The sequence below is a fragment of the Diabrotica virgifera genome, chromosome 7, assembly GCF_917563875.1.
Source record: "Diabrotica virgifera virgifera chromosome 7, PGI_DIABVI_V3a".
Classification (NCBI taxonomy): Eukaryota; Metazoa; Arthropoda; class Insecta; order Coleoptera; family Chrysomelidae; genus Diabrotica; species Diabrotica virgifera.
In genome coordinates, this window is record NC_065449.1 from 48,586,289 (window position 1) to 48,600,587 (window position 14,299).

The window sequence follows — 14,299 nt, forward strand, 5'->3', positions numbered from 1 at the left end:
AGTATTTTATAAATGATAGAATATTCCACAGGGTGATGCGAACTTTGAGAAAAAAACACAGTTTGATTGGTACACCCGGTATACAATAAAAATTTACCTGTTTAGCAACAGTATCATTACAATGGTATTGCTAAAGAATCAGGCTATAACATGTTCAAAAAATCACTTAAATCGGCCAACAGGTTTAGGAAATATGAGACATCAAAAATGACCAAATTTTTAAGTGGGCCGATTTCTATGCACGTAAGTTTATATCAAATCATATTTTTTCATAATATTTTATAATTTGAAGTAACTGAGTCCTTTTAGGACATTTAAAAATGACAGAAACGAAAGTCTCCCAAAAATCTTGCCTCTTCCCTATTTCCCCTGGCAAATATCGAAAATATTGACTTTACAAAAAAAGTATCAAAAGGAATTTGTAACAATTGTAGTCTTTCCATTTTTTTTTTTCGAAAAGATGAAAATGGTGGAGATACTGAGTAAAAACTGTTCTTTAAACTGATCCCTTAAAATCAAGATGGCTGCTAACGCAACGGCGGAATTCAGTCATTTTTCATTTACACGACTATTGACCCCTCGAAAGATAAGAGTAATACAGTTTCGGACAGTTAGATATGCAAAGTTAGGTTTGTTTGGTCTAATTCGACTGGACTATACTTAGAACTATTATTTTTAAAATTGTTTCACCATCCAACCACAAAGTTATTATTTTATTAGTAATGGTCACCTAATTTTAAAAGAAAATTCTAAAAATGATATTTTTAGTAAGTTTTAAACCATTTTCCTTTATAAAACCCACCCCCTGTATAACTAATATGAACCTGTATTGTTTCAGTTTGATGTGTAATATATACGTCTTTATAAGCCGCTTTCTTAAAAAAAATTTACCGTAGAAAAGGGTGTGACAGTTAAAGGGGTATTTCCTGTTATCTCCGTCTCGGCATCTTCTAAAAGTTAGGTTACCGCTCCCAACCAAAGATGACACGAGTCAGATCTCGGTCACCCCCCAGATCCAAGGCGCTTTCCCCGCCAAGATATGCAGACTCTAAAGAGTCCCTCCTGTTACAGCACCCTGAAGAGAGCAGCGATGACCACTCGAGCGACCAGGAAGATGGAAAAGACGGTTTTACGATCCAAAATCGTAGAACAAGAAAAAAGAAAAAGAAGTCAAAAGGCAAGGACTCCACGCAGAACGTCGAGACCACCGAGAACGTCACCGAAGCCACCCAGGAAGTCGAGGATTCCCAGAACATCGAGGCCACCCAGGAAGTCGAGGACATGGACGAAGACGTCCCAGGCGCCGAAGGCGGGGGCACTACCAAACGTCAGCGGGTTGAAGAGGATGCCGCCAGCGAAGACGAGCTGACAAGGGCCAACGAAGAAATCAACCGACTCAGAACCCTGATGAAAGAATTTGCAGCAAACGTTGATGCAAACAACAAAAAATACGAAGAGGTGATCGCACAACAGAAGGCAGAGATCAAAGAGCTGAATACGGAGATTCGACGAATGAGCGAAAAGATGGATGCCAGATTCGACGAGTTGATAGCTCTCCAGAAACAACTCGCAAAGAAACCGGAGAAGAAAAACCCCGAAAAGACGGACAAAAAGCCACCAGTAGAGCAGCCTGCCACCAAAAAGATGACCACCGAGCAGACTCGACCACCCAGCCAGAAGGCTACCACCTCGACGAAGGAGGCGTCCACCCAACAGAGGAAAAAGAGAAAGGAAGAGTTTCCACCCCTGGTGACACACCTTCCACTAACCGACGAGGAAGACGCCACATGGACGTCCAACCAAGAAAAAGCCATGAAACTAGCTCCCCAGGTACAGCTACCCCTCCCCGAGGAACCAGTGCCATCCACGAGCACAGATAGGGACGCGCTTGCCGCTTCCAGTCAAACTGATACAGTGTCAATGGAAACAAACCAAAACGAAGAAGACGCCGAAGAAGCCGTGTTACCTGAAAACCAGGTAACACCATACAGAAAACCGCCTGTAATTAAGTTACAGAGTGTCAGCGAGACAGGGGCTATTCTTACCATAGCCCAGGGCAAAGGCATCATCACCACAAACAAAATCTCCAGAAGTGGCAGAGAGACGCTCATCCAGGCTAAAAGCCCGGATGACTACAGAAAGATGACAAGGATAGTGGAGGAATATGCAGAAGCATACGCCGCCAAAGAGAAAAAGAGGCTACAATGGATAGCCTTTCCACTCGACGAAGACAGGAAACCAAAATTAGTGTTACGAGGATTGCCCACGAATACCACCGAGAAGGCAATCCAAGAAGACATGGCAAACCAATATGGAATAACCTGCCACACAGCACGTAACATGTCTACGAGAGTAGGGAAAAGGAGGCCACTACCCATGTTTGTCATGACACTGGATCAGGAAGACGTGGAAAAAGCAAAGCGGGTAACGAACCTGTGCCACATGAAAGTTGTGGTAGAGGACCTACACAAGGCAGCAGGACCGACGCAGTGCTTCAACTGCCAAGGGTACCATCACGCCCAGAACTCGTGTCACAAGGACCCGAGATGTGTAAAGTGCGGCGAAGAACACCACTCAAAGCAGTGCCAGAGAGCCAGAGAAGTCAAGGCAACGTGTGCCAACTGCAATGGGAGCCACCCAGCCAACTACAGAGGATGTCCTAGGTGCCCAACCTGGGGGAGGCCTCCACCACAGAGGTCACAACAGCGACCACCACCAAACCGAAGACAGCAGGCAACCGGGGTATCCTACGCGCAAGCCACGCAGGGAGACCAACCAGCGCAGAACAACACACCGTCCAACCGACCAACCCTCCCAGACGAAGAGTACCTAGTCAGGATGGTCACAAACATCGTGACTAAGGTAGTCCAAGAGGTGATACTCAACACCAGGCAGGCACAGAACTAATGGCAGAGAGGGGATACTTGAGGATAGGCTCCTGGAACCCGGGCGGCATAACCACAAATCAGAACATACTAGATGAACTCGCCAACAGATACGAGATGGACATCGTAGCAATTCAGGAAACAAAACTGACCAACAACTTCAACCTAAAGTTTCCTGGATACGACGTATATAGGAACGACCTCACTAGAAGATCAGGAGGAACGGCCATCCTAGTAAAGAAGGGTATTAGACACACCAGTTACACTACTCCACCACTGGTCAACATGGAAGCCACAACAATAGAAGTTAACATGAGGCAAGGCGCAATAAGGATCACATCAGCCTACGTAAGACCACAAGACCCTTTAATGGACGATGACCTAGATGCGTTCCTAAACATCGCCGAACCATCCATCATAATAGGAGACCTGAATGCAAGATCCCCCAACTGGAACGACAGAGCTACGAACAGGAATGGACGACTACTAAACAGATACATAGAAAACAACGAAGACACAATGGCAATGGGCCCAGAAGAACCTACCCACTACCCAGGAAACGCACTTCCGACACACATCGACTTAGTTGTAGCCAAAAACCTAGGACTGCAATCAGAATTAATCACGCTGGACGAAGGATCAACTGACCACCACCCCATCCTATTAGAAATCGGAACATGGGAAGAGACAAACCCGCCAAAAAGAACAAAAAAGAAAATAAAGTGGACTAACTACAAAAGGTTAGTAAGTGAAGGAATAAACATAGTGCCAGTAATAAACAATCCAGAAGAAATAGAAGGAAAAGTCCTAGAGTTCGAAAATATCATCCAAGAGGCAATTAGAAACAGCACAACAGAGGAAGATGTCGAGATATTCATGGGAAGATTCAAAGACATACCACAAGAAACACAAGAGTTGATAAGGGAAAAAAATAGAGCAAAGAAAACAGCAAAAAGAACAAGAAACAGAGTAGATAAATCCTGGGCAAATATTTTAAATAGGGAGGTCCAAACGGCCCTAAAACTCCACCGTAGCGAAAAATGGGACAACTTTGTACAAGAGATGGAAGAACAAGACTCAAACATGAGAAATGTCTGGAAGCTCCAGAAAATGTTGAGAAGCGACAGGAAACCCATCCCCCCACTACATGGAAGATACGGCATGGTATACACCATAGAAGACAAAGCAGAGGCAATGAGGACTACACTCGAAGATGAATGCAGACTGAACTTCCACCAAGATGAAGACGACGACTTCCTGGAAGAAGTCGAAGAACAAGAAGAAGGACCAGAAGACCCAGAGGACTTCATCCCCCCAACATCACCGGAAGAAATCAATGAACATATCAAAAATAGTTCACCGAGAAAAGCGCCTGGCCTCGACGAAATAACCAACAGAGCCCTAAAATATTTGCCCAGAAAAGCTATAGTGTATTTCACAAATATTATAAACGCAATATTAAGATTCAAGACATACCCAAACAGATGGAAAGAGGCCCGTGTCATCATGATTCCAAAACCTGGCAAGAATCACACATTCCCACAGAACTACAGGCCAATCAGCTTACTTCCAGCGATCAGCAAGATAGTGGAAAGAGTCATCCTCAGCAGACTGCAAGCGGAAACAACCCGACTAAATATCATCCCAGAGGCTCAATTCGGATTTAGAGCAGAGCACTCCAGCGAACTACAAGTCCTCAGGCTAACCGAGTACATAGCAGCCGGTTTCAATGATAAGCAGTACACTGGAGCAGCGTTCCTGGATGTAAGCAAGGCATTCGACAGAGTCTGGCACAAGGGGCTCCTATTCAAAATGCGGGATTACGGGTACAGCGGAGCGATGACGAGGCTAATCTCGTCGTACTTGGGCGGCCGGAGGTTCAGGATTCGGATAGGACAAGTCCTGTCCGAACTCGGAATCCCGGAGGCTGGAGTACCACAGGGAGCGGTCTTGTCACCCCTGTTGTACACGATATACACCGCAGATGTACCTAGAACACCAGGTACCCTCATGAGCCTCTACGCCGACGATACAGCAATAGCGGCCAAGCATAGAAACGCAGATATAGCAGTGACCAACCTACAAACTGCACTAGAAGAAATTGAAGCATGGTGTATCAAATGGAAGATAGCCATAAATTCAGAGAAAACACAAGCGGTTCTATACAAGAAAGGGAGACAGCAGCCAGAGGAACAATTGAGGGTGCAGAACAGGCCCATCGAGTGGAAAAACGAAGCCAAATACCTAGGAGTCATTATGGATAAAGGATTAACCTTCCAAAAACACGTAGAAGCCACAGTCCAGAAGGCCAACATAGCAAGAGCGAATCTAAGAGGACTCACAGGCAGAAAAAGTAAACTAACACTCAAAACAAGGTTAAGATTGATAAATAGTATAATCCTACCGGTATTAACTTATGCGTCTCTCGCATGGGGACACGTATGTAATACACACAAGAAGAAGATCCAAGCAGTCCATAACAACAGCTTGAGGGAGGCCGTCAGAGTCCCAAGATATGTAGCTGAAAGATTCCTGTTCAGAGAACTCCAACAGGTGAGAGTCACAGAAACCATGACAGACAAGGCAAGGGTCAAATTCGCAGAATTAGAACATCACCCAAATTACATACTGCGAGAGACGCTAAGATACGACGAGTTCCACCGATGGAAGCACAGACGCCCGAAACAACAAATTATAGGATAAACTAAAAGTGATAAGTGATAGTAGTGTGTTCGTAGCTCGAAACAAGTGCCGAAGATAGCGTTACCCACGAAGTCCAAGTACCACGACCACCTCCAAGGTAAGCAAATATTAGAAAATTAGAAGGGCCTTAAGCCCCCAAAAAAATTCATATAAAATAAAAAAATGGCGAAAGCCCCCAAAAAAAATTAAAAAAACCAAAAACACAAAAAAATTAGAGCATCGAGTCATCGGGCGGGGCCCAGCAGGGCCCAACAGGGCTCAGTGGGGCTCGGCACGATGACTCGGGGCCCAAGCAAGCAATTTTTAGTACCGCGGATAAGTTATTAAGAAGATAAAGGCATAGAGCGCATCACGCTGGGCCTAGTTTTTTGCATTCGATTAGGATACCACAGTGGAATCTTATTACCCAGGGTTCCATTGTGAAGAGCATTTGGCTACGATAGTTGTGCCCCCATCGCGCATCAGCGTGCTATGGGGGGGAAAGGGATGGCCTGGGGCATTGGAGCGAGGTGGGGTGATCCCTGTATAACTCGGGTCAAAACACCTCGCCCCAATGACTTGTTACACCCGAATGTACTCCTTCGAGAGGGTGAACAAATCCCACAGGTCGGGTTAAATCAAATTGCTTGCTTGCTTGCTCCGTCTCGGCACTACTACTTCTAAAGCTTTTGTCATTATATGTAATAAAACCGTTAAGATCCCTTTCAACAGGCCAAGAAAAATTTTTCTAGCGGAAAATAAGGGTATGAAATATAGATTCTTTAACCCTACAGTGAACGCATTGGTTCGAGCAGGAAAAATAATAGTTATTTATGTACCAAGTCAGTAAAGTGACTCTTTATCGAAAGAGTCTTGATAATACGAGAAGAGCGAGCGTAGCGAGCAAGGCGAGTAACAGACGAGTTCGATAAAGAGTCTTTACTGACGTGGTGCATACACAATTTTATCACCAACATAATTTGATTGGAAATCAACTTGGAATTTGAATTCCGATGATTCGCACCTTAAAGTTGACTACGTAAGAGTTTGGGCTGTGTAATTATTTAAAAATAATATAAAATTTATAAAATAAATTGGATAAGAATCTGTCGTTTATTTAACTTCTTTAAAATCGCATTATATCACTACACAATTTTTTTAATTTGATTATCTTCATTATTTCATAAAATTAATCATCTTTTATTTTAATAATCCCTGAATGGAAAACTGAAAAATAAAGTACTGACAGCTTGACAGCTTGGATAATGCCAAAATATATTTTATCTATCATTTCACTTTCTACAATAATTTGATATTGGTTTTAACACGTAGGTACTTGCAATTTACAATTTAAAAACTTTTTAAATTTTAGACGTCATAATAATTTCATGACAGTGATGACAGATAACTTTTGCAAGATGGGCGCTTTCGATTTTTAATCGATAGTTATCAATATTGAATAATTACTAAATCGGTAAAGTTTTAATTTATATTATATGAATATATTTACATAATACTACAGAATTTCACTTTTTGACATAAATTTAATTGATAATAACGCAAATTGTGCACAATATTTTTAATAATTAAAGTAAATAAATTTTAAGTTCACTCAAATTCTCGCCATTCGATTACTGCAATCGACCACTTACATTCAATCTGGGTTAATTTAATTAATCGCGGCAGGTAAAGTAAAATTTTTCTTTCAGTACAATAAAGTGTTACTTTACTGCCGAAAATGAGGGCAAATGAGTACAATAATGAATGACTTTAGTGACGGTTGGCGATAAACATTATTTTTATCTGTTATTTATCAATTAGGGAGCGTAACGTCCTGCATATCTATGTACTTTCGTAATACCTTTTAGTGTATGAGTAATAGTAGTTGTGCGGCAGTTGAGAAAGATATACTTGTTTTATTGCCAAATTCGGTCTCTCAGACTCAGATTAGTTGATCAGCTCTACTCCAGATTGACCAATATGCATAATTACAGAGACAACAGATGCTTCTGGAATAAGGTAAGGAGCCTAAGAGGAAAGAAAAGAAAATAACTCGGAGGAGTAAAAGAAAAACACAACAAACGAAAGACAAATACAACAGAGATACTAGAGGTATGGAGAGAATATTATGAAGAGAAATATATGGGCGAAGAAAGTGAAGAAATCGAGATAGAGGGAACCATGGAACAGACAGTAGCAGACGAATACCAAATGGAAAAAATAAGTACAGAATAATTATTAGAAGAAGCGATAAGTAGAATAAAAATAGAAAAAGCGAGCGGAGCAGATAAAATTGATCCCGAAATGATAAAATGAATAGGGAAAGAAGGAAAGAAGTGGTTGCTGGAAATAATGAGAGAAGTATGGAGAACAAACAAAATGCCGAGAGAATGGGTAGAAAACTTACTGATTCCAATTCACAAAATAGGAGAAGAATTCACCTGTGAAAACTATAGAGATATATGCCTCTCATCAGTAGTGTTCAAGCTCTATACAAGAATAATAGAAAGAAGATTAAGAACAGAGGTAGAAGAAAAACTTGAAGACGAACAAACAGCATTCAGAGCCAAAAGTGAAACAGTTTACAACATAAGCATACTACGAAATATAATAGAAAAAATAATGATCGGGGAACAAACATATGCAAGGTGTCCCGAAAAGATTGGTCATAAATTATACCACCCATTCTGAGGTCAAAAATAGATTGATTGAACCAAACTTACCTTAGTACAAATGTGCTCACAAAAAAGTTACAGCCCTTTGAAGTTACAAAATGAAAATCGATTTTTTTCAATATATCAAAAACTATTAGAGATTTTTTATTTAAAATGGACATGTATCATTCTTATGGCATGAACATCTTAAAACAAAGTTATAGTGAAGTTTGTCTATCTCATAAAAAATTTATGGGGGTTTTGTTCCTTTAAACCCCCCCAAACATTTGTGTACGTTCCAATTAATTCATTATTGTGGTACCATTAGTTAAACACAATGTTTTAAAAACTTTTTTGGCTCTTAATATTTTTTCGAAAAGCCTGTTTTTATCGAGATGCGGCTTCTTTTTTAATATATTTACATAAAAAATTTATAGGTCTGGATCCCCCGTATGAAAAAAAAGTTGATTAATAGCAAGCTGAAAATTTGTTAGTAGTTTAAGGGTGTCTAGTCGGACAAATTTTGATATATAGGAACACTGGAACAGGGAAAGTTTTAATTGTGGAACAGGTTAAAAATTTGGAACGGTCAGACCACGAAAACGGCACATGTATTTTGTCCGACAGAACAGGCTTAAACTCTCTGAACAGAGATTAAACTCTCATGCAAAAATCAGACTGCTATTTATCACCAAATGGGCGTTTTAATGAGTGGAACATGTAGAATATGTCAAATGACAGGAATTATGACAGGTGATAAATAGCAGTCTGATTTTTGCATGAGAGTTTAATCTCTATTCGTAGAGTTTAAGTCTGTTCTGCCGGACAAAATACATGTGCCGTTTTCGTGGTCTGACATTTCCAAATTTTTAACCTGTTCCACAAATAAAACTGCCCCTGTTACAGTGTTTCCTTGTATCAAAGTTTATCCGACTAGACACCCTTAAGCTATTAACAAATTTTCAGATTGCTATTAATCAACTTTTTTTTCATACGCGGGATCCAGACCTATTATGGGGGTTTTGTTCCTTTAAACCCCCCATATGTTTGTGTACGTTCCAATTAAACCATTATTGTGGTACCATTAGTTATACACGGTGTTTTTAAAACTTTTTGCCTCTTAGTCTTTTTTGACCAGTCATCTTTTATCTAGATATGGCTTCTTTTTCAAAATATACATAAGAATGTAAATTATAAATAAATTTTCAGATTATTAACAGGTCTCTACAATCGTACTTACCTTATAAAAATATGTGGTGGATTCGAAAAATATTCAAAATATGTCGATCAACACTGGCTTATCGAAAAAGTACTAAGAGCCAAAAAAGTTTTAAAAACATTGTGTTTAACTAATGGTGCCACAATAATAATTTAATTGGAACGTACACAAAAGTTTGGGGGAGGGGTTAAATGGAACAAAACCCCCATAAAATTTTTATGGGGTAAAAAAATGTCACTTTAATTTTTTTTCAGATGATGCTAATATAAGAAAGAAACATATCTATTTTCAATAAAAAATCTCTAATAGTTTTCGATATATTGAAAAAAATCGATTCTCATTTTGTAACTTCAAAGGGCTGTAACTTTTTTTGTGAGCACATTTGTATTAAGGTAAGTTAGGTTCAATCGATCTATTTTTGACCCCAGAATGTGTGGTATAATTTATGACCAATCTTTTCGGGACACCCTGTATATCACCTTCATAGACCTTAAAGCAGCGTTCGACGCAGTAGACCGGAAAGTATTGTGGAATATTATGGAGGAGCTGGGAATAACGAGGAAACTATTAGAGATAATTAAAAGTAGGTACAGCAGAGTGGTAGGAAAAGTACAAATGGGAGGTAGCAGATCACTAGAATTTAGGATGAACAAGGGGATAAAACAGGGAGATAGCCTAAGCCCACTCCTATTCGTCATAATTATGGATAAATTATTTAAAAATGTAAAAAGAAGAACGTGCCACTTAAAAACAATAATAGGCTACACGGACCTAACACCAGTTATGATAGAAGAATTACTGTATGCGGACGACGTCGTTCTCTTAGCAGACAACCCGAGAAAGATGCAGCGACTAACTGATACATGGACTGAGAAAAAAGAAATAATGAAATTAGAAATAAACATCAGCAAATGCAAGACGATGAAAATAGGTCAGCAGGAGCAGGAGATTGAAGGCGAAACACGAGTGTTCTGTAAAGGACAAGAATTGGAGAGAGTGACGGCCTACGAGTACCTGGGCACGATAATATCGAATGACGGAAAGCTAGACCTAGAAATTGCGATTAATAATACGATACTGGGAAAACGGGAAATCAGTTAGGAAACCAAAATACATGTATACAATACAATCACAGTACCAACTCTTCTATATGCAAGCGAGACATGGGCCACAAATAAAAGACATGAAAATGCCAAAAATGCAGTAGAAATGAAGCAGCTGAGAAAAATAGCTGGAAAGACGAAGATGGACAGGGAAAGGAACGAAAACATCAGAAACGTGCTAAGTCAGGAACCAATAGAGAAAAAAAATTGAAAGAAGATAACTAAATTGGTTTGGACATATAACTAGGATGAACGAGAACAGACCAGTAAAGAAGGCGACAGATGCTAAAAGACAGGGGAAAAGAAGAAGGGGCAGACCTAGAACGGGGCGGACAGAGCAGATCGAGGAAATCGGGACAAAGAGAGGGAAAACAGTGCAACAGATGAATCAAATGGCAGGAAACCGGAAGGCGTGGAAGAAATGGGTCGAATATGGATAGGTGATGCCAAAGTCCGACGCCCTTATAGGGCATAAGGACAACGAGAAGAAGAAGAATATCTTGGACATAATTATTACACGTGAAGAGATTCGATTGAATATGCAACGAAAGTGTCAAGGAAAAAGAAGCATAGGGAGACGTAGAATATATTGGCTGCGCAACCTCGAGAATCGTATAGATGCACATCAAATAAAATTTTAAGAGCAGCCGTGTCTAAAGTCTGAATAGCTATGGTGGAGGTGGTCCTTGAAGAAGAAGGACGATGGTTTTGCTGATTTATTTTTATAGCACATGAGACTAATTTGTTAACGCTGTGTTCATTTGAATAAAACCCCCCACCACCTCAATATTTCAAAAATACGATATGTTAGGAAGAGATAAATTTGCTCTAACTCGTTATAATCTTGCTCTTTCTGTACATCTTTGAACTTATTGTGCAGGGAACGATTCAAGAAAAAAGAAGCATAGGGTGACGCAGAATATCGTGGATGGCCAACTTGAGAGAATTCTATGGATGTCCATCAAATGGACTTTTTATAGCAGTCGTCTTTAAAGTCCGAATAGCTATGACGATTGCCGGCTTGCGTCGCGGAGATGGCACTTGAAGAAGAAGAAGAAGAAAGAGATAAGAAATGTCGGAACAGCTCGATTTAAAAATTAAATAAATTTTAAATTTAGTAAAATAGCAGTTATGATTACATTCCCATGACGTCATCTACAGGCTTTTAAATGGAAAGCTGTGAAAACTTTTAAATGGAAATTACAGAACAATCGGAACTTAATTAGACAGAGGAACTAGACCTACTATCGGAAGAACAGAAAGACAGACAAGGGGAAAACTAAAAAAAGAAGAAGAAAAACGAGAAGGAGAAGAAAAAGAAGAAGAAGAAGAAGAAGAAGAAGAAGAAGAAGAAAAAGAGATAGAAGAAAAAGAAAAAAGTAATGATATTTAACAAAATCAAAATATAAAAACTTACCCAATATCTTTTACAAAACAAGGAACATCTTCAGTTTTCCCATATTTATAATAAATGATGATATCAAAATACTTTATAGACCAGGGCGCATCTGTAAAAATATTAGTACATTTGGACGTTGAGAGGTGACTTAAATTTTTTGCAGAAATTGCTTGAAAATAACTCAAATAATAATATTTGAGTTATCCTCCCTCTCAAAAAGGTCCGGAACATTGTTTAAATAAACAAAATGTCAAAAAATAAGGAAAATTTCGATTTTTTTCTTCGTTTTTTGATTAAAACTTTAAAAGTATTCATTTTCGAGAAAACTTGTACTGACATAAAAGTTGCGTAATTAAATTTCCAACAATATAGAATTGGTTAAAAATTTAAAAAATCGTCACCCTTGTTGCAAAATAGCAATTATTGCGAAAATACCTTACAAAAACAAGTATTCGCATTTTACGTTTTTCAACCATTTATACTACACTTAGGACCTTCATATTTCATTCACAGAAACTTTATGATACAGTAAAACAATACTGTAAATTTAATTAAGATTGGTTAAATAGATTTTCCATAATAAATTTTGCAATCCAGCTTTCGAAAAAAAAATTAATTTTTTCAAAATGTTACAGGACTGAAAATAAAGCAGATAAAAAGTTGAAATTTTTTTGCTTATAGAAGTGTACTGTACCTTTCATTTGCAATTTGCAAAACAAAAATTGATAAACTACCACGGCGTCAGAAATTTTTTTAAATAAACATTAATTATTGGTGCTACGCGCAGGACAGCGGATAGTTTGCTTTGATTGGACATTCCAATGACCTTTGATAATGATTGATACATTTTAAATTTTATTATATTTCGATATAAATAAATAAATTTGTTTATTGCAAAATAAAAACACATACTCTATCCTTTGAAATAACACTTTTTTTTGGCAAAAACTTTCTTTGTTGATATATTTTAACTTAGAGAATAAAAGTGTATTATTTTTAAACATATGCAATTGTTTAAACAATATTTCACAAACAATAATAAAATTAGTTTGATTTTTGTGGAATTAAAATATTAAAATACAACAAAATATAGAGTAAGAAAATAATATATTAGATAAAGATTGGGAGAAATTTTGGTGCAAATCAACTTGTGTGGATTCTACACCGCTGTCCTGCGCGTAGCACCAAAAATTAATGTTTATTTAAAAAATTTCGTGACGCCGTGGTAATTAATAGATTTTAATTTTGCAAATTGCAAAGGAAAGGTACAGTATACTTCTATAAGCAAAAGAAAAATTCAACTTGCTATCTGCTTTATTTTCAGTCCTGCAACATTTTAAAAAAATGAATTTTTTTTGCGAAAGCTGGATTTCAAAATTTATTTTGCAAAATCTATTAAACCGACCATATTGAAATTTACAGTGCTGTTTTAGTATATCATAAAGTTTTTCTGGGTAAAATATGAAGGTCCTAAGTGTAGCATAAATGGTTGAAAAACGTAAAATGCGAATACTTGTTTTTGTATGTGTGTTTTCGCAATTATTGCTATTTTGCAACAAGGGTGACTATTTTTTAAATTTTCAACCAATTCTATATTGTAGCAAATTTAATTACGCAACTTTTATGTCAGTACAACTTTTCTCAGAAATGAACAGTTTTAAAGATATAATCAAAAAACCAATAAAAAAATCGAATTTATCCTTTCATATTTTGACATTTTGATTATTTAAACAATGTTCCGGACCATTTTGAGTGGGAGGATAAATTAAATATTATTATTTGAGCTATTTTCAAGCAATTTCTGCAAAAAAATTTGAGTCACCTCTCAACGTCCATCTCAAAACAGATCCGCCCTGGACTATTATTATATTGAATAATTTTATTATCTTTAGTCGTTAAAGGTACACAAGGCATTTCAAAAATATCACACAAAACATTTTCTTCCAAGATTTTTTATTGAATACATATTATAATCATATTGTATATACAATCATATAATCATATTGTATATATAATCATACATAATATCATCTAGCTAATATGAGTTTTCTATTGCCTGTTATTCTTGCCTTAGGAATATTCTTTTTCCAACATAATCATAAGCCTTAAATTCTGTGCTACCAGGAACAGCGTATTCATTTACCTCTATATGATTTGTAGGATCAGGATGATATACATTACCTCTTGAAACTTTCTTTGAAATACGGGTTAGTTTTTCTCGGTGTGTCTTAATTATGAACAGAAATACTGCTATAAGAGTAATTACAAGTACTACCAGAACTGAAATAATAATAATGTATGGTGTTGAGGAACATTGATTATCACATGCTGCTGGTGTAGTAGGGAAAGTTGATGTG

General features: G+C 37.9%; 1 protein-coding gene across 1 annotated transcript; it reads left to right on the forward strand.

Moving 5' to 3' along the window:
- Positions 1-981: 981 nt before the first annotated feature.
- LOC126888502 (uncharacterized) lies at positions 982-13,986 on the forward strand. Its single transcript, XM_050656841.1, has 2 exons — positions 982-1,620; positions 13,978-13,986. Exons 1-2 carry the CDS (start codon positions 982-984, stop codon positions 13,984-13,986), a joined length of 648 nt encoding a protein of 215 aa, XP_050512798.1.
- The last annotated feature ends 313 nt before the right edge of the window (positions 13,987-14,299 follow it).